At 35.0% G+C, this 26,204-nt stretch overlaps 1 protein-coding gene across 1 annotated transcript in view; it reads right to left on the bottom strand.

The window, feature by feature from the left end:
* YJEFN3 (YjeF N-terminal domain containing 3) overlaps positions 1-26,204 on the bottom strand; it is a 169,520-nt gene that overhangs the window by 4,961 nt on the left and 138,355 nt on the right. The window contains exon 5 of the mRNA XM_068130138.2: positions 20,129-20,276. Coding sequence (XP_067986239.1) covers positions 20,129-20,276 — 148 coding nt within the window. The remainder of the gene's footprint in view (positions 1-20,128; positions 20,277-26,204) is intronic.

The following is a 26,204-nucleotide window of genomic DNA, read 5'->3' as shown; positions in this document are numbered from 1 at the left end:
AGCCTAACAATTGCCATTTTTTTTGAATTGCCATTTTAAACCTAAAAATTGCCATTTTTTGGGGAATTGCCATTTTAAACCTAAAAATTGCCATTTTTTAAAATGCAATTTTAAACCTAACAATTGCCATTTTTGGGGGATTGACATTTTAAACCTAAAAATTGCCATTTTTTAAATGCCATTTTAAACCTAAAAATTGCCATTTTTAACCTAAAAATTGCCATTTTTAAAATGCCATTTTAAACCTAAAAATTGCCATTTTTTGAATTGCCATTTTAAACCGAAAAATTGCCATTTTTTAAAATGCCATTTTAAACCTAACAATTGCCATTTTTTTGAGGATTGACATTTTAAACCTAAAAATTGCCATTTTCTAAATGCCATTTTAAACCTAAAAATTGCCATTTTAAAAATGCCATTTTAAACCTAAAAATTGCCATTTTTTGAATTGCCATTTTAAACCGAAAAATTGCCATTTTTAAAAATGCCATTTTAAACCTAAAAATTGTCATTTTTAAAAATGCCATTTTAAACCTAACAATTGCCTTTTTTTTGAATTGCCATTTTAAACTTTAAAATTGCCATTTTTAAAAATGCCATTTTAAACCTAAAAATTGCCATTTTAAAAAAATGCCATTTTAAACCTAAAAATTGCCATTTTAAACCTAAAAAGCCATTTTTTTGAATTGCCATTTTAAACTGAAAAATTGCCATTTTTAAAAATGCCATTTTAAACCGAAAAAGCCATTTTTTAAAATGCCATTTTAAACCGAAAAATGGCCATTTTAAAAAATGCCATTTTAAACCGAAAAATTGCCATTTTCAAAATGCCATTTTAAACCGAAAAATCGCCATTTTTTAAATGCCATTTGAAACCTAAAAATTGCCATTTTTTAAATGCCATTTTAAACCTAAAAATTGCCATTTTAAACCTAAAAATTGCCATTTAAAAAAATGCCATTTTAAACATAAAAATTGCCATTTCTTTTTAGCCATTTGAGTAGTGTATATATGTTGCTTCTGGGACACTCTCATTTTCCCATTGACTTACATGTTAATTTTTCCCCTCCCTCATTGCCCCTAAACACCTCTATTTCTCTCACCCTGTTCTTTACGAACCTTCTAACCTTTTGACATGTTATCCTTATTCATTAGACCACTTAAACAATGGTCCTTCTGTGTGAACCTGTGATCCTTCTGACCTTATGGACCTTTTAACCTTTTACTCTTAATATCATCTGGTGAATCATCTTTGACCCACTCAAACAACGACCCTACAAATATTTGTTTATGTGTGGGAAATAATTTAATTCTCCTACAACTCTCCTCACCGTCTAATACATTAACAAAAAATATGTTTGAGTTTGGTTCTTTATTAAGATATTTTAACTGAGCTAAGATAAAATGGTAAACCTCCCTCAATGTTCTTGTTTGAGCGCCTCCAGTGCCACATACCATTTTTAAATTAAAGTATATATTTTCCTGACAACCATCAAAGTTTTCCGTCCACTCAAAAATATTTCCATCTTTTTTACCCAATTCACCGGTATTTAAATTAATTCTCTTATTTGTTTTGTAAATTGTTTTACCAGTTGTCTTTTCAATTATACCTATTTGATATTTTTCACATTCGTTATGTTTACCATTTATATACCAAGGTTGATTACACCTCCACTCTTTAGTCTGGTTGGTACTTGGTTCTATCATTTATATAATAGTAAAAAGGCGGCGGTAGCCCGTTAAAATCCCTAACCCCCTTTTTAACTTATCACTTATATACTTATATAACCATAAGGGAGACTATCAATTCCATTTTCTAAAATAAACCTCTTATCATCAAAAGCCCCCAATGCTTTCTTATTCATCTCTTCTGAATATAATTTATGTTTATAACTTCTTATTCCATTAATCTTTCTAAACTCTTCTTTCTTTGTTGTTAAACAGTTATAATAATCCTTAAAGTTTATTGTTTCTTTAATAACATTTTTCTTTACACCTTTTAACTTCTTATCAGTCTTTTCGACGTTATTCACAATGTATTTATAAGCATAAGCCTTAGACCTCAATCCCACAAATTCACTCATAACATTTCCTCCTAATTCATCCTTGAACTTTCCAATCACCTTTTTATTTTTAGAAGAGAACAACTCACTCTCTGGACTGTAATTACTCGTGTCATAGATATTAATGTCTCTTTTCATGTCTGAATAAACATCGTTGGTATTAATTTTCAAAATAAAACTATCTGTATCCATATAAAGTAGATTAACATCATTTTGATATTTCTTCCTCAAGTTATTATAAAAGTAATCATACATTAATGACTTTGATAAATCAAGAATGGTTGTTCCAATATAAATAGGTTTGTTCATTTCAATACTCTCTTTAATCAAATGGATCGCACAAAAGTTCTCAGTAAAGACCTCAGCTCGAGTAAAACTCGGTCTATTAATTAATTTTGATGCTTGTTCCCAAGATGTTGATAGTCTGATATTTTGTCTTTTCCTCACATTCTCCATAGTCTTACCAAAGACCGCATTATTCATCAATTTATAAAAGTCTTTCTCAAAATCTGTTTTTGACTCTGTTCTTCTTTGTGTATTAAAATCAATGTACCCCTTTAACCAATGACTTTGATTGAACTTTAGAACCCTATGGATCTTCTCTACTCTTAGACCTTTTGATAAATATTGTCGCAAATTTCTTTGGTGTAGAACATAATTTTTCTTGTTATATAATGTAGTAAGTAATTTTTCTGTTGATTCACCTATATCAAACGATCGTTGATAATCACTCAACCATTCTATCTTTGGACTTTCTTTCTCACAAGCAAATGGGAGATCTTTGTGTAGGTTATGGAGTTCCTCTGGATATTTTAAATCAATTTCAAAATAATAACCAACTTTTTCTTCATCCAATTCTTTTTGTGTAGAGATACATACATCTTGTAAAACGTTTTTGTAGTCTTTTTCCTTTACCCATCTAAGTTTTCCATAAGGAAGAGCCTGAGACATTGCCCAGCCATACAGGTTGTTCGCGTCATAGTACATCAAGTAAGAACTCTCTTTCGTTGGATCATAATTTGGAAGATATTTGTTATTTGCTTTTGCGTATCTACTCGAGCAGACTTGTGAAATTCCACCTCTTTTTGCCTTTTCAATCATCAAAAGCATATCAACATCGGTTATCAAATCCAAATCTTGTTTTGTCATTTTCAACATCGCACTCCAGGCCAATCCAGGTGCTGTGTAGTAGTGAGCAGGATCCAATCCATATCCAGTGCGACAAACAGATCTAAAGGCTTCAAATACATCGGCCAACAAAAGCACATCAGTTTTGAGGTACAAATCGTGATACTCACCAAGATTCTTAATGTTATATTTTTTCCAAACATTTTGTGCGTGTACATAATCTTTATCAGATATATGACTATTATTTAATTTGTTATAGAAATTTTCTTTTAAAGGAAGTTGTGTTTCATTGAATCTCTCAAATGAGTCCATATAGTCATAGGGGTAAATTCCCTTTTGTGTTAGAAAATCTTTATCTAAAAAATACTCTGAAAGACATGGAAACTCTTTTAGATTTTGAACCAAGTTAGCCAATGGACTTGCCATGAATTTAAATGTATCAAGAAATCTGATATGAGTAATAGGAGATGTGTGAATTGTTTTTGTGAATGAAATGTATTTCTGATCCGTGTTTGGAATTGCTGAGATACTTCCAGAAGTCTTTGAGAGTTCCTTGATAAATAGATGTGTATCATAATGAGCGTTGTTATGAAGAAAGACAGGAATGAAAGAGGGGAGTTGATAATTAATATTACAACTTTGATGAGCCGGACCTCTATATTTACCAGTGAGATGACAATGGTCTCTAACCTTTAGACCTTTACCAATTTTCTCCTCACAAATATGACAGACATTGTTTTTTATAAATTCCCTTTTTTCTTTACTTGTTAAGGACATTGGTTTATTGGTTTCTCTCATTATCTTGGTTAATCGAACACAGTCTTTTTCTAGTCGTTTCACAAACTCCTCTGGGGTATTTGAGCCTCTATACATCTCTAACTTGTTATATTTATCACCAACGGATGATTTGATATAATAACAAAAACCACAAGGAGTATGTTTTTGATATTTATTTGTGTATGATTCTTTTGGATCTGGAGAAGCAGTATCAATTTTTTCTAAAATACTTTCAAAATCAGCATATATAACAAATGGATGTTTTATTGTTTTCTTTTCATCTTTGAATGTGATCTTTGAGTCTTTTTTAGGCATGTTGATTACCGTTGATTTATGTTCACCACAATAATTTGAATGTTTATCTAATCTTTCTTGTGTATGGAAGAAGTTAAGACAACGCATACAAATATATATTTTATTTGTTCTTTTACATACTTGTGGTTTTATTAATTTTGTAATATCTTTGATGTATGTATAATGTGAATTTTCGTCTGAATTAAAATATAGAAGATTAATATGAGTTTGTTTACAACTGTCAGAAAGCTTTAAAACCTGAATGTTGTTTGTTTCGGTTAGACCATAAACATTAACTGATAAATTATTCAACTTTTCAAATTTAGGAATATCATTTAAAGTCATCGGAAACTTTAGATCTTTCGTATTTAATGTATTCTCATATTTTTTATAATGAGATACTCTTTCATCATGAAAATGTGGAGGATGTAAGTGTGCTAGAATAGACCAGAGAAAACATTTATTGTCTTTATTTTTGATATTGATAACTGCTTTTCTATTTTTGATAACACTGGGTAAATCAATGTAAGAAGAAGCTTTTAGAGGATCTGATTTAAGAATATGAATGTCTATGTAAATAATTTTTCCTATATTGAATCCACTTCCTACGATTGAATTATCCACATCTTGCTCTTGTTTAATAAGTTCATCATAGACTCCTGATGTTTTAAAATCTTGATATGAAGATATAAAGTGTGGCTCAGTTCTCATGTATGGTGTATCTATAACTCCTTCGTCCTTTGTCATTTCTAATTTTACTCCCATATAAAATTTAAGTGGTTTCATTTCTTTTAGTGTTTTTTCAATCAATGTTTGAACAGCAGGTTTAACTATTTCTACAGCATCAACTATAGACTCTGGTTCAGGAGGTTTGAAGTTAAAGACTCTTATTTTAATATGTCCTTTGAATGCACCATCAGAGTTTTTAATAGTAAACAATTTTGACAAGTGTTTGTTAGTTTTAAGATGGGCTTTAAACCCCTTCTTGAGGATGGTTGTTTTACAGACCTTACAATGTTTTGTTTTAGGTGGAAGAGGGGAAAGTTTGTTAAGAATGTTGTATGTATGTTTTGCGGTGAGAATATGTTGTTTATAATATTTTACTTCCTTCTCGCAAGTATCACAATAAACCATATTTATAGCGTGAGAAAACGTGGTGTTTTATATATATCACTGTGCTTAAAATAAAACACTTTTGAGCTTTACAGCTCCGTTTTATATATATCACTGTGCTTAAACTAAAACACTTTTTCACTCAGAATCATCTAAGTCATAACTATCACATGAATACTCAGAATCATACTCAGAGTCATCAATAAAGCTACTCTCATAACTATCATTTGAGCACAAACTATTAGTATCATAACTATCATCTGTGTTCAATGAAATACTATCATCACCATCGTCCGAGTTCAATGAAATACTATCATCACTATCGTCCGAGTTCAATGAAATAGTAAAATCTTCACTGCTGTAATGACTCATATTTAATTAGCAGAAAAAACCTTTCCATCAATACCAATATACTTTCTTTCATTAACGGATTCAATCTCTACATTTTTAATATCAAAAGTTATCTTTAAATAATCTCTAACTATCATAGAACGAAATGACATTTCACCAGAAATATTAACATCATTCATTTTACTTAGATCTACACCCTTTGGATTATTAAAGTAAATACAAATTTCTCCACGAGTATTGTTGATGGTCTTATCATTCTTTTTCAAAGTATCGTGGTCAATCACTTTTTCAAGCTTTGAATAAATTGCCAGGAGTAGAGGAGAAACTTTTGTTAGATTTACTTTAATGGATGTCTTTCCAGGTATAGTTAGAGCTCTTCCTTTAAATGAAATAGAGGGGCTCATGTTATTTTCCATAACTGGTTTTACCCAAAAATTTCCATATTTATCTTTGTTCAATTTAACATCTTTGACATATTTTTCTATATCTTTCACTGAAGTAGAGATTGAGTGAAATTTGTCTTTTGTGCTTTGAAACATTGTATTTATTAATGAATAAACTTGCGTTTAGTTTAAGTAAAAATTTACCATATAAATATGATAAGTTCTGAAGGATATTTAGAATTTCCAGACTCTCCATATGATAAATTAGAGAATTGTCCGGCTTGTGATAGAATAGGGCTTAATAATGAGGGTTCATATAAACAATGTATTTTCTGTGATTTAATTTTAATTAATGATAATAAAAAATATAAAAAAATATATAACTCTTTTAAATTAGAACCAAAAATGAATTACTTTACAAGATTAATAAGAGAGATGAATGTTAAGTATTGTGATGATAATACACCATTTCTTTCAAGGGAAGAGACTATTTGTATTGAGGAAATGTATAAGGGTTTAATGATATTTATTATTCAAAATAATTTTAATGGAAATGTTAATACAAGATACTATATAAATAAAATAATGAATTATTTTGAAATTAAACCCGAACTCAGGATAAAATATAGAGTTTCTAAAATAGCTCAAAAAAAGTTAGATGACTTGTTTTCCAAATATATAAATGAATGATTTTTTACCCGTTTGGGAAAATAAGATAAAATTTAATAACCATAAAAACATTCCAAATTCATTGAGATGTCTAATAGTTGGTTCAAGCGGATGTGGAAAAACCTGTTTACTTTTAAAGATGCTCCTTGGTCCTAATTTTTTAGATTATGATAATTTAATAATTTTTACAAAGTCTAGTTTTCAACCCGAGTATCAACTACTCTCACAGGGTTTTAATGCAGGTCTTAAAAAGGAAGACATTATCGGTTTATTTAAACTTCAAAACAAACTAAATGATTATAATATTGAAGATATAATACAATTATTTTGTGATACACAGAAATCAAAATCGAAACCAAAACCCATAACTTGTATTCTCAGTGATAATACGGATGATATACCTTCACCTCAAGATTTAGATAAATCAAAAAAGAACCTCGTCATCTTTGATGATTGTGTTAATGAGAGAAACCAAACAGTAATGGACAGCTACTATACAAGAGGGAGACATTCTTCTTGTAATTGTATTTATCTTAGTCAGTCATATTTTCAACTCCCTCGACGCTCAATAAGAAACAATGCCAATACTTTTATTTTATTTAAGTTAAATTCAATAGATGTAAATAATTTTTGGAGAGATAATTGCTCTACGTTATGTAGTAAAAAAGAATTTGAAAATTATATGAAACACACGATTGGAAAATATAAATATATTGTTGTGAAACAAGATGAGATATTAAAGGATGTATTTTTATTTTAAACATAATTACATATATAAATGACAACAATTATTATTAACCTTGTGGGTAAATCTGCTTCTGGAAAGAACTTTCATAAATCTAAACTCTTGAATAGTAAAAATGAAAAGATTGTAAGTTTTTTTTTAAAACACCCTATGATTCGTTTTGTGAGTACTACAACCAGAGCAAAGCGACCAGGAGAAGTAGAAGGGAAAGATTATTACTACATTTCAATGGAGGAACATATGCGATTGAGGAACGAAGGTCAAATATTTGAGGAGGTCTCTCTTGGTTCTACAAAATATTCACATTGTAAGAGTGAGTTAAATAAAGTAAAATCTAATGGTCTTGGGATTTTAGAAACTAATCCTGAAGGAATGAGACAAATTATTAAACAATTGTGTGGTGATGGAGTTAAGATTTTATCATTCGGTTTTGATATCGATGAGGAGATTCAACGCAAACGTATGAAAAGCAGAGATACAAGTATTAGTGAAGAAGAAATAACAACTCGTATTAATACCAATAAAGAATTTGATGAAATATTTAAAGAAAAAGATTTATTTCAACACATTTACTATAATGATGAAGAAAAGGAAAATTTTCCCATTGACCTTTACAATTCATTAAATGATATTTTTCAATAAATAAATACAGAAAATGAATACCGAAGAAAGAGAAAGAAAGTTTAAGGAACATCAACAATTAGTTTCAAAAGTTGTTAAACAACAGGAAGAGATAAAGAAGAAACGGAGACAGAAACTAACTGGTGAAGAAGCCTTTGAAAGAAAACAAGAGAAATTCTTTAAACCACTTTTGAAAACTCAACAATCACCTACAGTTCCCACGGTAGAATTTACTCCGAAAAAACTTCAAATGCTCAAAGATTTTAGTCAGATAACAAAACAAGAACTTGGTGAATTAGAATATGATGACGAGGGATTATTTCGGAAACTTGAGCAGGTAAATCAACCCCCTAATTATGTTGTGGAAGCTCTTCAAAACAATGAATATTCGGCGGGTTCAAAAACCAGAGCAGGTCTCATTCCAACAGAAGAACCAGCAGTGTTTCATCTTGTGGAAGAAAAGGTATTGATATTTAATGATGAATTGATGTTCTTGAGTTCTACTCAACCAAATGTTAAATTAACTCCAAGATTAATGTTTCTTCTAACAAACCCCGGATTCAGCGGTTCAAAATATTTTGAGGAACCACTTGATATGGAAAGAGAGGAAGATAGGGTATATATTGAGTTGTTAAATGCACTTGATTATGGAGTTTCTGTTGCTGGTAAAAGTAAGAAGAATGAGAAGGAGAAACATATTATTGATGCTTTAAGTAAGCTTGGTTCGGGTGTTAGTTTTCTTCCAAATGACCCATCACAATTAGTTAATAGGCTATTATTGTTGTTAGGTAGTAAGAAGGCTGGAAACAACAATTGTTTTAATGAATCCTCAGCCATTTTAGATCAGTTGATGAATATGAAAATAATTAATAAATGTCAATACAAAGATATTTTATTAGATATTAAATAAGATGAGAAGCACAATTCTTAGTTTTAATTTCACAACGAGCGATTACACAGCTTCATTCCCTTACCCACTACAACTTGACCCCCTTACCTCATATGAGGCATCTTTATTGTCAATGGAAACTTATAATACCTTGTTTAATATCACAGAGAAAAACAACAAGTTTAGTTATAATCCAGGAAGTGGATATAAAACTATAACCGTTTCACCTGGAGCTTACGAGATTTCTCAAATATCTTCAGAAGTCTCTCGCCTTATGAAAGAAAAAGGTGATGAACCAAAAAATATTGTAATAGATATTCAAAAACACACTTCAAAATCAACTATTAAACTTAAAAATAATTATAAAGTTGATTTCACGATTGAAAATTCGTTTAGAGAGCTATTGGGTTTCTCTTCAAAAAAGATTGAAAATAACGGGACGTTTTACAGTGATAATGTTATCCAAATATCCTCCGGTATAAATTCAGTATTAATTCATTGTGATTTGATTGATGGTGCTTATAACGATGGAATAAGAACAAATACAATATTTTCATTCAGTGCATACTCAACCCCGATTGGTTATAAATTTAATATGGAACCAAAAAATCTTGTCTATTTACCTGTGTCAGGAAAAACCATATACAGAGTAAATTTTAGGATAACCGACCAAGATAATCGTATGATATCCTTTAATGATGAAATTATATCCATCAGAATTCACCTACGTGAAGTTTTTCAATAAATAAATAATGGTTATTGTGAGAAAACACGAGTTGGGAAAATATAAAATAATTACAGGGGAGGGCATGTTCCTTTCACCAGACTATACAAGGTATGTGGGTAGAGGATACTATAAACCTAAGAGACAACGAGGTGTAGGTCATCAATTTCGAAATAAAGGAGATGGGATAATTGATACTCTAATGGGTATTGGTTCAACCATCCTTAAACATAAAGACCTAATTGGTTCAACTGCTTCTGCCGTGGGCTCCGTTGCTGGTGCTATAAAGAGTATAAAAGATGCTCAAAAGGAGTCTCATAAATTACAAGCAATCAAAGAAATAAAAAAAGGTAAAACTCAACTATCTTCACAAGAACGACAAAAAATCATTAAAATACTTGGGTCAGGGTTTCAACAATTTTAATGCTATATAAATACAAGTATGGAAGCGATTGATAGTATCTATGATTTGGATGATACGATTATCATTTCAAACTCCACTAAAAAGGAAGACTATTTTAAGGTAAATGCTATAACAGGAACAGACTGGAATTCAAACGGAACAAAAAGTTTTGAAATAAATAATCAACAAACTTACTTGAATATAGCTGATAGTTTCTTGCTGTGTAAATTTAAATTCACTAAGGCTGCGAATAATACTAATGCTACACTCGTAAATGATTTCTTCTGGAAAATGTTTGACAGTGTCCGCCTGTATATTGGAACACAAGAGGTTGAAGCGGTTGATTATGTCTCTGCTACATCTGAAATGATGAAATTTACACTATATTCGTTTAGTGATAGAATGGGTAAGGGAGCTGTTGAAGGTTTTATTCCTGATATGTCAACGGGTACAAACGCAGACCCTGGTTATAGTCAAAGGAAGTCAATGTATAATGATGAAACAAAAGCAGTGAATAGTTTTACCGTAGCAGTACCTCTTAAAGGTATATTTGGATTTTGCGATTATGATAAAGTTTTGTATGGTCTTAAAATTAGATTTCAACTACAAAGGAATGATAATGTAAATAGGTTGCTTTTTGGGGATGAAAATGCTTTTGGAGACAACAATAAATTTGTTATTAATGATTTGTGTTGGTATATCAGTGAATATACTCCTAATCTTAAAACGGAAGAGATGTTAAATAGAAGACTTAACTCAAAGAAACCGCTAAATGTATCATACCTTAAAAGAAGATGTCAACACGTTAAACTGGAACACACTACCTACACTTGGAATTTGGGTGTTCTTCAAGGAAAGCCACGATACCTCTGGCTCATTTTTAAAAAACCAGATGGAGAGGACGGTACTAATAAGAATAATGCGCTGAGTGATAATGCTAAGGTGAAACAACTTCGGGTTTCTCTTGATGGCACATTTTATCCACGAGATAGATTGGAAATTGATTGGGAAAAAAATGATTATGCGGAAGCCTACAAGTCCTACCAAAAGGTGTGTGAAAGTAATGGTAATAATGATCCTATTTTGGATATGGTTGCGTTTCAAAAACTTTATACAATCTACGCAATTGACCTGAGTTCTCAAAAGGAAACTATAAAGTCTAATCGAGTGGATACTTCTCTATACATTGAAAGAGGGGAGAGTGAAGAGGTTAATGCATATTGTTTGCTTTTGGAGGAAACAGAATTACAGATTAATACAGATAATGGTGTTATGATTAATATCACATAGGTTTTTTCTCATAAATAAATGGTTGGGGTATATGTTAATCAAATCAATCTTAATAAATTAACATCTTGTATTCAAAATCAAAAGCCTTGTATTATTAATGTTAATACAATTCAAAGAAAAGGAGCTGTAAGAATTGATGTTTTACTCACACACACACAAGTAAAAACACTAAATGATGTTGGATCACTTAAAATTAAAATGACGAAACCTATGTTAAAGAAATATTCAATAGATGAGTCAAGAGGAGGATTTCTCCCGTTTCTAATTCCTTTATTTGCTGGTTTAAGTGCGGCGGGAGCATTGACTGGTGGTATTTCAGCAGCGGTAAAAACTGCTAACGAAAGGAAGGCACAACTAAAAGCTCAAAAAGAATTGGAAAGACATAACAAGGAGTTGGAGAAACAAATTAGTGGAAGTGGTGTAATTGTAGATTTTGCTCAAAAACTTGAAAGTCTACCTGATAAAGCTAGATTGTTGGTTGGAGATATGCTTTCCTCTATCGCTCAAGCGGGTGTTAAACTAACTAAACGGGGTAATGGATTGTATCTTTCTCATAAATAAATGGATAAATGGTTTAAACAATTTGGAAAGAATACAACGTCAAATATAGAACTAGCTAAGTATTGTAAAACACTAAAAATTGATAATGTGGTTATTTGTATGAGAGATGAATTAATACATATAAATAAGAATACAAAGAATATTATTATGAATTTAGACACACAGAATGGTTCTCATTGGGTTTGTATTCATAATAGTCAGGATAAATATTATTTTGATAGTTATGGTATGCCACCACCTGTTGAAGTAATACAATTCTTACAGAATGGTGTTTATCAAACATTCCAAGTTCAAGAAATTAATTCTAAATGTTGTGGCCAATTATGTTTATATGTATTATTTCAACTCAACAATAATGAAAATTTTTATGATATCATTTTTTATCTAATATAAATGACCTATGTTGGAAAAGATGGTTCTATCTTTGGAAAATCCTCTCAGGATATTGATTTATCAAATTATTATACAAAGGCACAGGCTGAACGACAAAAATATAGTGTAAGTAAAAATATTAATATGAAGAATACTTATAAATTAATCAATTATCCAAACCCTACAGATGCGAATGACTTGATTAGATTCAGTGATTTATCACAATATATATCTTTAAAGAAAACAGCACGTTTTGTGAAACAAGTAAAATTTACAACCACAACACCTGGTTATACTGACCATACACCTTTCCTCATTGAATTTAACTACCTGCTTACAATTAAATTTTATAAAGAAGGACATTTAGTTAATATGCGAATTAATAAATGGGGGTATGATATGCCTGATTTAGGGTATAATTGGTCTTTTTCAATAAACATAGAAGACCTACATGATTTAAATCAGTCTCGTAAAGAAGAATATTATCCACTTGGTGAAGATAAGGATTTATGTGGAAGTACAATTAGTAAACAACAAATACGTGATTTTAAGAAAAGAAAAATATATGATAGTATAGCGATGGTTCGCATGACAAAGAAGGAAGGTAATGAGATAAGGATAGAAAGCCGAGGAATACAAACCGATTTGGTAGTGGGAAGATGGGGTGGTATTACCTGTCATAATATTAATCTCACATATATTTCTGATACATAAATGGCAGGAAGAAGACTACAAGAGAATTATAATTTTTGTATTCAAGGATACCTACAAGAAAAGGGTGCTCGGTATTACATACCTTATGATTTGGAGCATATACATGGGAATTTTGTCATAAAAAACTGGCCTTATACTGATATTGTTAAACCCACAAATAGAGACTTGTTTAAAATATTAAATAAAAATGAACTTCTCAAAGTTATGAAATATAAAACTCTTTTAGAAATCGTCAACAAATCTTATTGGTATCCTATTATGAGAAAAATAATTATAGATACAAGAATATCTCAAAATCCAGATGAGTATATGTATAATATTCTTTGGGGTTCAAACTCAAGGGTAGCAAGGGATGAGGAAGGAGTTGAAGAAGAGAAGGAGGAAAGAGAGAAAAAGGAGAAGGAGGAAAGGGAGAGGGAGGAGAAGGAGGAGAGGGAGAAAAAGGAGGAGGAGAGGGAGAAAAAGGAGGAGGAGAGGGAGAAAAAGGAGAAGGAGGAGAGGGAGGAAAGGGAGCAAAGAGAGAGGGAGGAAAAATATAAAAAGATGGAAATCAGTGAGATTCGTAAAAGATTGAGTGTATTACAGCAAATAAATCAATCTCAACGCACAGAAGAGGAAATTAAAGAATTAACAACTCTTATGAAGATAATGGTTTCAAAAATAACAACGTCAATGTCTTCAATTTCAGGGAGGAGATTTAAACGAGAAAGTGGTGAAGAAGAAGAAGAAGAAGGAAAAGATTATGTGATTGATGATGTTGGTGTCATTGACTTTAGTTAGTTTTTATTTGTAAATAAATGGAGGAGAGAGTGAAGGCATTCCTTAGGATTCTTTATGTTTTAAAAATAAAGATTGAAATGTATATGTTGAAAACCAAAAAGGTTTTGATACTCTGTCGGAATTTTTCTGATAAATAAATATGAGTTATTGTCTCAAATGTAAAAAGAAAACTAAATCTAAAAATATCTCTTATGTTAAAGCTAAAAATAATAGAGTTTATCAAAAAGGAATATGTCAAGTGTGTGGCTCTAAAAAGTGCCAATTCATATCTCCTAAAAGTGGAGGAGACATACAAAAGTTTCTGTCAGGAAGTAAATTTACAACAACTGGAATTCCAGGGGAATTACACCTTCCAGGGTATTCTTTCTGTGGTCCAGGAACAAACTTGGATAAAAGATTAGATAAGGCTGACAATCCTAAACCTTGGTCTAAACCTACAAATAGGGTTGACGAAGTGTGTATGAAGCATGATATTGCTTATGGAAATACCACTACGTTGACTGAAAAACATAAAGCCGACAGCGAAATGTTGTATAATTTGTCTTTGATACAAAATCCAACGTTGAGAGAGAAAGTTGATAGGTTTATTGTGAGAAATTTGATAAATGCTAAATTGAAACTTGGTCTTGGTTATTCCTCAAAAAACTATTAGGCTCTAATGATGTCATCAAGACTGAGGAGCTTTTGGCTGAAGAATTACACAAACCTATAATCACAAAGTTTAAAAGAAGGAAGGTTTATTCTAAATACACCGACCACATATGGTCCGCTGATTTAATTGAATTGAATAATGACAGGGGATACAGGTATGCTTTAACCGTTATTGATTTGAGGAGTAGATTTGCCTGGGTTGTCCCTTTAAAAAATAAAAGGGGTGATACTTTAATGTTAGCCTTTAAGCGAATATTTGATCGGGATAAAAGGAAACCAAAGAAGTTATGGACTGATGAGGGAACAGAGTTCTATAACAAAATATTCATGAAATTTCTTAAGGGGAAGGGTATTAAATTATACAGCACCTTTAATGAAGGAAAGGCAGTTGTTATTGAGCGTTTTAATCGTACTTTAAAAGAGAAATTATATAAAAAATTCACACAACTCGGTTCTCAAAAATGGGTGTATTTAATTCAGGATATTGTAGATAATTACAATAATACAGTTCATTCATCAACAAAATCAAAACCATCAGAAACATTTACAAAATTAGAATATGAAAAGGAGATTAATTTGAGAAAGCCCAAGTTTAAAGTTGGTGATATTGTAAGAATATACAAATGGAAAAGCCATTTTGAGAAAGGTTATACAAAGAGATGGACTAATGAATTATTTAAAATCGTTGATGTAATGGATACAGTCCCTTGGACCTACAAATTATATGATTTAAATGGAGAAGAAATCTTGGGTTCATTTTACTCACAAGAATTACAAAAAACACAAGTAAGCAGGTAATACCCTTGAAAATAATAAATAAATAAATAAAATGTAATGGGGATACGTTTTTAAATCTGTGAACCCCAAACACAGAATCCCACAACTTTTTAGTTGGGGCTTAACTTTTGTGTGTGTATAATGGGGATACGTTTTTAAATCTGTGAACCCCAAACACAGAATCCCACAACTTTTCAGTTGGGGCTTGACTTTTGTGTGTGTATAATGGGGATACGTTTTTAAATCTGTGAACCCCAAACACAGAATCCCACAACTTTTCAGTTGGGGCTTGACTTTTGTGTGTGTATAATGGGGATACGTTTTTAAATCTGTGAACCCCAAACACAGAATCCCACAACTTTTCAGTTGGGGCTTAACTTTTGAGTGTGTATAATGGGGATACGTTTTTAAATCTGTGAACCCCAAACACAGAATCCCACAACTTTTCAGTTGGGGCTTAACTTTTGTGTGTGTATAATGGGGATACGTTTTTAAATCTGTGAACCCCAAACACAGAATCCCTCAACTTTCCAGTTGGGGCTTAACTTTTGTGTATGTGTGAGTGAGTCATAATAATATACAAACCCTAACCCAACCCCATCCCTAACCCAAACCCATCCCTAACCCAAACCCATCCCTAACCCAAACCCATCCCTAACCCAACCCCATCCCTAACCCAACCCATTCCTAACCCAACCCCATCCCTAACCCAACCCAATCCCTAACCCAACCCCATCCCTAACCCAACCCCATCCCTAACCCAACCCCATCCCTAACCCAACCCCATCCCTAACCCTCACATTCAAAATCCCAACCCTAACCCAACCCCATCCCTAACCCAACCCCAACCCATCCCTAACCCTCACATTCAAAATCCCAACCCTAACCCAATCCCATCCCTAACCCAACCCCAACCCTCACATTCAAAATCCCAACCCTAACCCAACCCCATCCCTAACCCAACCCCATCCCTAACCCTCACATTCAAAATCCCACCCAAACCCTAACATAATCTTTTTTTTCTTCTTTTAAAAAAATATGTATTTCATTTTTTTTTTTTTTCGCTTCTTCCAATTCTGTCTTTCAAGGCTTTCAAGTTTGAAGAAGTAGAAATGGGAAGAAAGAATTTTCCAGCATTTTCTTCCTCGAACTTTCTTGATATTGCTTAAATCAAGCGTCATTAAACAAAGAACATTGTTCATTGCTTTAGAATCCAAAGAGTCTCCAAGATGGACCCCACAGGTAGAGTCTCCAAAATAAAACCAACTTTCCAAGTTCCCAAGGTATAACCACATTCCTGTTGAGCCTCCAAGATAGGTATCACATTCCGAGTCATCAAAACAAAACCCCCATTCCGAGTCTCCAAAAATATAACCATCTTTCCAAGTCCCCAAGGTAGAACCACAATTTTCAGAAATATTTGGGGTTTCCGTGATAAGTCTCACATAGTATAACTGCGGACCATCAGGGAAAACTTCCCTTTCCCAATTTTTTAGGGTTTCTATGATGTGTCTCACATAGTATAACTGCGGACCATCAGGGAGAACTCTCCTTGCCCAATTTTTTAGGGTTTCTATGATGTGTCTCACATAGTATAACTGCGGACCATCAGGGAGAATTCCCGTTTCCCAATTTTTTAGGGTTTCTATGATGTGTCTCACATAGTATAACTGCGGACCATCAGGGAGAACTCTCCTTGCCCAATTTTTTAGGGTTTCTATGATGTGTCTCACATAGTATAACTGCGGACCATCAGGGAGAATTCCCATTTCACAATTTTTTAGGGTTTCTATGATGTGTCTCACATAGTATAACTGCGGACCATCAGGGAGAACTCCCCTTTCCCAATTTTCAGAAATTTGTGGGTCTCCAATGTATGACTTGTATTCTGGCTCATCAAGGTAGAACTTGTTCAGTGGGTTTTGTTTTGATAACTCACAACAAGTATCATCATGGTAAAACTCTTTTTCAGGATTTTGTGGATCTCCAAGGTATAACTCTTTGGCTGGGTCATCAAGGTAGAACTCGTTCTGGGGGTCTTGGTTGTTCAAAATGTCTTCAAACAAAAAAATAACTTCATCCCAAGTTGTGTTAAAAGCAGAATTTTCATTTCGTATCTCAGATACAATTTCCTGTGAAAGAAAATAACAATGTATTAATTTAATACAATATTTTTATTTGTATAAATCAAGCTCTATGAATATTAAAATAAACTTTGTTAACTCTTACATGAGTCTCATCTAAAAAAAAAAAAAAAAAAAAAAAATTAAATAAATAAATAAATAAATAAACAAACTTACCTCCATTGATAAGAGGTTCGAGTCCAGTTCATCAATCTGAAGGTTGAGTTCTACACAGGTAGTAGGACTCCAAGGAATAGCAAAGTTATCCCATTCCATTTCGGCATAGGAGTCCATTCTCAAGTGAAGCAGAAAGCGTGTTTGAAAAAGCCTGTGTGGTCGGTGCCTTTTATAAGAAGGGCTGGGTGTGTGTCATTTCCTGTGGAAATTCCCTGGGCGTGTCTTAACTGGAAATGATGTGATGGAAATTCCCTGAAAATGATGTAATGTATTACCTGGAAATGATACAATGCTGAAGAGTTTATAAAGTGGGTGGGACTTAGCAAAAGTGGGCGGAGCTTAGCAAAAGTGGGCGGGCATAGCAAAAAGTGGGCGTGGCCTAACAAAAAGTGGGCGGGGCTTAGTAAAAGGTGGGCGTGGCTTACCAAAAGTGGGCGGGGTTTACCAAAAAGTGGACGGAGCTTAACAAAAGGTGGGCAGAGCCTACCAAAAAGTGTGTGGCACTGGAGGCGCTCAAACAAGAACATTGAGGGAGGTTTACCATTTTATCTTAGCTCAGTTAAAATATCTTAATAAAGAACCAAACTCAAACATATTTTTTGTTAATGTATTAGACGGTGAGGAGAGTTGTAGGAGAATTAAATTATTTCCCACACATAAACAAATATTTGTAGGGTCGTTGTTTGAGTGGGTCAAAGATGATTCACCAGATGATATTAAGAGTAAAAGGTTAAAAGGTCCATAAGGTCAGAAGGATCACAGGTTCACACAGAAGGACCATTGTTTAAGTGGTCTAATGAATAAGGATAACATGTCAAAAGGTTAGAAGGTTCGTAAAGAACAGGGTGAGAGAAATAGAGGTGTTTAGGGGCAATGAGGGAGGGGAAAAATTAACATGTAAGTCAATGGGAAAATGAGAGTGTCCCAGAAGCAACATATATACACTACTCATTTGAAACCTAAAAATTGCCATTTTTTAAATGCCATTTTAAACCTAAAAATTGCCATTTTAAACCTAAAAATTGCCATTTAAAAAAATGCCATTTTAAACATAAAAATTGCCATTTTTTTTAGCCATTTTAAGCCTAACAATTGCCATTTTTTTTGAATTGCCATTTTAAACCTAAAAATTGCCATTTTTTTGGAATTGCCATTTTAAACCTAAAAATTGCCATTTTTTAAAATGCCATTTTAAACCTAACAATTGCCATTTTTTGGGGATTGACATTTTAAACCTAAAAATTGCCATTTTTAAATGCAATTTAAACCTAAAAATTGCCATTTTAAACCTAAAAATTGCCATTTTTAAAATGCCATTTTAAACCTAAAAATTGCCATTTTTTGAATTGCCATTTTAAACCGAAAAATTGCCATTTTTTAAAATGCCATTTTAAACCTAAAAATTGCCATTTTTTAAAATGCCATTTTAAACCTAACAATTGCCTTTTTTTTTGAATTGCCATTTTAAACTTAAAAATTGCCATTTTTTAAAATGCCATTTTAAACCTAAAAATTGCCATTTTAAAAAAATGCCATTTTAAACCTAAAAATTGCCATTTTAAACCTAAAAAACCATTTTTTTGAATTGCCATTTTAAACCGAAAAATTGACATTTTAAAAAATGCCATTTTAAACCGAAAAATTGCCATTTTAAAAAATGCCATTTTAAACTGAAAAATTGCCATTTTTTAAAATGCCATTTTAAACCGAAAAATTGCCATTTTTAAATGCCATTTTAAACCTAAAAATTGCCATTTTTAAAATGCCATTTGAAACCTAAAAATTGCCATTTTAAAAATGCCATTTTAAACCTAAAAATTGCCATTTTAAACCTAAAAATTGCCATTTATAAAAATGCCATTTTAAACATTAAAATTGCCATTTTTTTTAGCCATTTTAAACCTAAAAATTGCCATTTTTTGAATTGCCATTTCAAACCTAAAAATTGCCATTTTTTTGAATTGCCATTTTTCATGTTTGCAACTTTGCATGGAAGAGGTTTAAAATATCAATCAAGATAACAATGAATACATTGTGTCAGGAATTTTTACAATGAAGGTTTAACAGATGCCATTAAATATTTCATTTAACGATTCAGTTTAAAGGAAAATCTTGGCCACATCTGTTTTATCACCAGCGCCATTTTCCGTCATTTCACGAGAAATCTTTTTCGTATACAGTATATGAGTACAGCTATTTTTATTTCAGCTATAACTCTAGAATTGCACGACCGGTGGTTATAACGTTTACAGCATTGATGTGTATTGAAACATTCTCCAAATGCCATTTTTGAAAATGAGGCAAAAAGCCATTTTGAAGGTAGAAGTTGAATTTTCTTTACTATGTCATGGGGGGAGTGGAGGGTAGGAAGGACAGGAAGGACAGGGAGGAGAGGAGAGGGAGGGAACAATCCAATGCCTTCCATATTAATCGAGCCAAATTGCCCAGAACAAGTGAATTAAAAAAAAAAAATTTATTCAAAAATAAATGTAAAAACGTGGGCATTGTTGACAGATTTCTCACCAGATGGTACGTCAATGCTAATGATCGGTGTCCGAAGCTGCTGCAACGTGTTTAGCACGTTAACAAAAGGCTCGAGCACTTGGCCAGTGAAACCAGAGCCAAAGATAGCGTCCACCACGAAGAAATAAGCATCATTGATGAGTTGTACCTGTCAAGATCACAAGAGTGGATGCTGGAGAGGCCTGGCAGAAATGGCTACCAAAACACACGAGGAGGTCTTCACTAAAAATACATTTTTTAACACAATTTACAAAAACGTAATGAAACGTATGTACATTTAATATTATAGCACATAGATAAGGAATTAGATGAATGGAAAAGGACATGCGACTCACTTACCGGGGGTTGTAGCTTCATGTGCATCTATACAGGGCCTTCAGAAAGTATTCACACCCCTTGACCTTTTCGCATTTTGTTGTGTTACAGCCTGCATTTCAAATGGATTAGATTGCGATTTTTTTGTCACTTATCTACACATAATATCACATAATATCAAAGTGGATTTTTTTTTTGTTAAATAAATTTTTTTGCAAATCAATTAAAAATGAAAAGCTGAAATGTCTTGAGCCAGTAATAAGTAATAATAAGTAACAAGTAATAACACCTTTGCTAAGGCACTCCAAATTGAGCTCAGGTACATCCAATTTCCTTTGATCATCTTTGAGATGTCTTTACAACTTTGAGATGAGACGTCTCAACAGGTGGAATACACCTGTGGCCAATTCAATTGATTTTTTTTTTTTTTTGTATACAACATCGAGGCTCGTGTAAGAGCTAACATCAATCACAAAAAACACCAACGAACAGACACACAAAACATACAAAAAAGGGAGCAGGAGACAAGATGGGGAGAGAGAGAGAAGCACATAAGTACAACAGCAGAGAATAAGGACAACGGAAGATCTGTGGGAGGGAGAGGGCTTGGGGGGAGGAGGCATGGGAAGGCAGGGGGGGGGGGGGGTGGGGGAGTAGGAAAGTATAAAATACATGGACACTGCTGGAACTTCCAGGAAAGAAGTCAGTATTTCAAAAAAAAAAAAAAAAGTGGATTTGGGGTGAAATTAACGGGGGTAGAAGAGATCAAGGTTTTCGATGGGGGAAGATAAGAGATGGTGGTGAACAGCTGTTTTAAAGACCTGGAGGGTGGAGTGGGATTGAAGAAAGTGAGGGAGTTTGTTCCAGAGGTGGGAGAAAAGAGGAATGAAGGAGTGAAGGTGAGCAGAGAGTCTTGATTTTGGCAGTTTAACCATAAGAGGGTTGCAGGCAGATCTTGTGCGACCTGGAGGAATATTTGGGGGACAGAGCCCAGAGAGAGCTGGGGGGGGGGGGGGGGGCAAGGCCAGAGAGGAGTCGGTAGAAGATGGAAAGACCACCAACCTGCCTGCGGTGAGTGAGTGAAAGGCCCTTGGAGTTAGCTTCATCGCGGGAGATACCAATGATTCTGAACGCTCTGGTTTCAACAGCGTGAAGACGAGCAAGGTGTGAGGCAGGAGCACCAGCCCAGAGGGGAGAGCAGTATTCCATTGAGCTGTGGATGAAAGCCTTGTATGTGGTGAGGAGCTCAGGTGTGCCAAGGAAGGACTTCGCACGACGGAGGATGCCCAGTCGGCAACTGGCTTTGGAGGCCAGATTTGAAATGTGGTTTTCCCAGGAAAGATCATGGCAGATAGTGAGACCCAAAAGCTTGAGTGACAGAACTTCTTGGAGAGGATTATTCAGAAAGTGGATGGGAGGGTTGTCCAGTCGGTCTTTTCGGAGAGACATCATAAGAGTGTGAGATTTGTCAGGATTGAAAGACATGTTCCACTTGTTTGCCCAGTCTGTGATTTTGTCCAGGTCTGCAGCGAGTGAGGAGGCTGCAGACTGCCGATCTGAGGGATGAGGAATGGAGCGACAGAGAGTAGAGTCATCAGCAAAGAGATAGAGAGGATTTTCAAGAGAGTCAGAGAGATCATTGATGAAGACCAGAAAAAGCACAGGGCCCAGAACACTGCCTTGGGGAACTCCAGCCTGAACAGGAAGAGGAGATGAGAGAAACCCATTCAGGGCCACACGTTGACTACGACTAGAGAGGACGTCTGCCAGCCATGCGTGGAGATTTCCATGGATACCAAAGGAGGAGAGTTTGGTGAGCAGAGCGGGGTGCCAGACCGTATCGAAGGCACGTGATATGTCAAGGGAGACAGCTCTAATTTCCTGTTTGGCATTGAGGACCTCCATCCATTGTTGAGAAAGCAGAAGCAGCATGTCCAGAGTAGAGTGACAAGGTCTCAAACCAAATTGATGATCAGAGATCAAGCCATTGGAGAAGAGGAAAGATTTCATATCTGAAGCAATGATGGATTCCATGACTTTGCTGATAATTGGGAGAAGGCTGATTGGTCTGTAGTTGCTAGGATCTGTTTTTGCACCTTTTTTGTGCAAAGCGGTGATGTTGGCTGATTTCCAAGCAGATGGCAGATGCCCTTGAGCAAAAGAGAGGGTGAAGAGAACAGAGATAGGGAGTGAAAGAGCGGAAGAACAGGATTTTAGGACCCATGGGCTGATGCCGTCAGGTCCAGTTGCAGAATCAGATTCGAGGGTTGACAGAAACTTTTCCACCTTGTCAGGAGGAAAGCACACAGAGTCCAGGAGCAGCTGGGTACGACTGGGTACGGTGGGTACAGAGAGGGATGGGTTTGGGATACAAGATTTAGAGGCAAACACAGAGTTGAGGCATTCAGCTTTTTCACGTGCGGAGTCAGCCGTGTATCCGTTTGAGGTGAGGGAGGGGATGGAGGGGGAACAAACACCAGAAACAGATTTGACCAGACGCCACCAGGATTTGGAAGAGGGAGACAGATAAGAGAGTTCGGTCTTGAGAACGGAGAGATATTGTTTCGGAGATTGGACATGATTCAGAAATAAACACTTTTCGATATAATATCACACAGTTGGCAGTGCATGTCAGAGCAGAAACTCTACCACGACGTCCAAGGAACTGTCCGTAGAACTACGAGATAGAATTGTGAGGAAGCATAGATCTTGGGAAGAGTATAAAACAATTTCTAGAGTGTTCAATTTCCCAAGAGCACAGTGAGCTCCATCATTAGGAAATGGAAAGAATATGGAACTACCCAGACTCTTCCTGGAGCTGTCCGTCCGACCAAACTGAGCAACCGGGCAAGAAGGACCTTGGTCAGGAAGGTGATCAAGAACCCAATGACCACTCTGATAGAACTATAGAGCTCCTTGGCTAAGATGGGAGAACATGCCAGAAGGACAATAGTCTCTGCAGCCCATCATGAAATGGAGGCTTTATGGGAGAGTGGCCAGACGGAAGCCACTCCTGAGAAAAAGGCACATGACAAACTCAGAGGATAAGGCAAAATAATCTGTGGTCTGATGAGACGAAAAGTGACCTCTTTGGCCTGAGCGCAACATCTGGCAAAAACCGAGCACAGCTAATCACCCATCTAACACCATCCCCACCATGAAGCATGGTGGTGGCAGCATCATTATATGGGGATGCTTTTCAGTGGCAGGCACTGGGAGACTTGTAAGGATAAAGGGAACAATGAATGGAGCCAAATACAGGAAAATCCTTGAGGAAAAAACTGCTTCAGAGTGCAAAAGACTTTGGTGAAGATTTACATTCCAACAGGACAATGTCCCCAAGCATACAGCCAACACAACACTGGAATGTCTTCAGAACAAGAACGTGAAAGTCCTTGAGTGGCCCAGCCAAAGCCCAGACAATAATCCCATTGAGAATCTGTGGAAATTCTTGAAGATTGCTGTTCACCGACTCTCCCCATCTATCTTGACAGAGCTTGAGCAAATCTACAAAGAAGAATAGGAGAAACTCCTCAAATCCAGATGTGCAAAGCTGATTGACATACCCAAGAAGACTCGAAGCTGTAATCGCTGCTGAAGGTGCTTCTATGAAGTATTGACCTAGATAGTTGAATACTCATGTAAATTAGATATTTATATGTTTCATTTTGTATTAATTTGTAAAAATTTCCCCCAAAAAAATCCACTTTAACATTACAGGGTATTATGCATCGATCGTGACAAAAAAAAAAAATCTCAGTTTAATCCACTTTAAATTCAGGCTGCAACAACAAAATGTGAAAAAGTCATGGGGTGTGAATACTTTCTGAAGGCACTATAAGTGAAAGTATTAAGGATTTGGATTCTAAGGTTCTGTCAAACAGAGGTAGTCTTTCGAGAATTGCCACGTTGTTATTATATTGCCAGTAAAAACCCAACTGGCTCATGAATGATTTTCAGCACGTAGACACTTTGCATACACTGCGTGGTCTGTTCTAACTGTAACACCGGTCCACACATTGTGGTCGATTGTTAACGTCTCAGCACTTATTAGGATGAGCACTAAAATTGGATGTATGAATCCTCAGGATCCCCCCAACGGAGGGAAATAAACAAACACATAAATAATGCACTTCCCATGATGATCAAATGTTTATTTCCCTTCCCTACCTCCCCACCTCCTAATTCCCCTCCCATCAGCTTCTGCTTATTTGTGACATTCAAAGATCTTTTGCAAGAGCATTCCTTCGGGAGTTGCAAAAATCCAATTTTTTTCCGTGTTAAATGTATTGATGACTACATTTCCTCCATTAAGGTTCTTCCTGCCCCAACTGCTGTGACAGCCTCGTGAGCCTTTGTGAATGGTAACTCTCCAATTACATATCAGGGTAAGATTACTTCTAAATCAGATTCAGCAACACTGATGTTCGGCGTACGATAGAATGCCCGATTCAGGCAATTACAACCAATAACAACAATGTATGTCTATGCTTCCTCCTTCATCTTATTCCCTTCAGATTTTGCCTTTCTAAATCTTATCCATTGACTTTCCCTTGTGGCATGCTGAGAAAGATTCAAAGTAGAGGAAACATTCCTTTGTCAAATTATTTTCTCGACCATCATCTTTCTCGACACTGTCCAGCTCAGAATCAGAGCCTTGGCTGTTTCCATTCCTATCAAATGCGAACAGATCTTTATTCTATATAATGACAGCTACAATTCCTTTGATAGCAAATCAAAGTGATCCATCCAATTATAACTGATGTTGGAATGAGAAGCCCTTCTCCCAACGCCACTGCTGCCGTGACATTTACCACTGTCCTCATCCATTACTTTCATAAAACACTCTCAGTAAGCTAGTCTCTCCAACATTTTCCCATACTCCCCATTTCTACACTCCCTCTGAATCATCTGTTGGCTTAGCGGTTAGGGTGCCGGCTTGGGATCCTTGGATCCCGGGTTCGAATCCTGCTCGATCGCTCAATTAACACCAGGGGGGATGACTCAGCCTGTCATCCTTCCGAGGTCGACAAATTGAGTACCAGCTCTTGCGTGTCCCAAGAGGCGACGAACAGGGTTGGTGGCAGGAAGGGCATCCGGCCATAAAACATTGCTTCAAAAAGGGGACCGCGGTGCCTGGAAAAGGCCAACCCCTGCTCTGCGGGGGGAAATGGCCTCTAAAGGTGTTTCCTCTAAATTATCCAATCATGTCCATCTCCTGCCTCTCACTTTTCCTGAAAATCGATCCATTTCTCCACATCAGTCCATCTTATTTCCTTTCCTTAATCTCAAAATCCAATTTCAATTTTTCTGGACAAGTCGTCATCTCTCTCTCTTGTGCCACAATCTCACCCTCCATAACAACGCCAGGTGTTCTTTTAACGGTTAAGGTGCCTGGCTTAAGATCTGAGGGTCTTGAGTTTGAGCCCCTGTCGTGTCGTTAAATAACCCCAGGTGGGTTGACTCAGCCTGTCATCCTTCCAAGGTAGGCAGAATGACTATACCAGCTTACTGGAAACAGGGGCATTGCATGTGCTTCCAGGAAATTATGCCACCAGCAGCCACAGGCCGCACACAAAACAACACAACAATAACCCTCAAGAACCCATTTTATGATTACATGAATAAACGAGAACGACATTCGGTAGAGTGCATAACCTCTGCCAGGTTGAACGGTAAATGTTTTGTATCCACTGACAGGCCAGATCTGCATCCATTGTTCTGGTCACCTAACCAACTCATCCACCTAGTTTTGTCTGAA

Source organism: Myxine glutinosa, chromosome 11 (assembly GCF_964187855.1).
Source record: "Myxine glutinosa chromosome 11, kmMyxGlut1.1, whole genome shotgun sequence".
In the NCBI taxonomy this organism is placed as follows: domain Eukaryota; kingdom Metazoa; phylum Chordata; class Myxini; order Myxiniformes; family Myxinidae; genus Myxine; species Myxine glutinosa.
The sequence above is the reverse complement of the archived record's forward strand: the minus strand, read 5'-3'. Positions and strand labels throughout refer to the sequence as shown.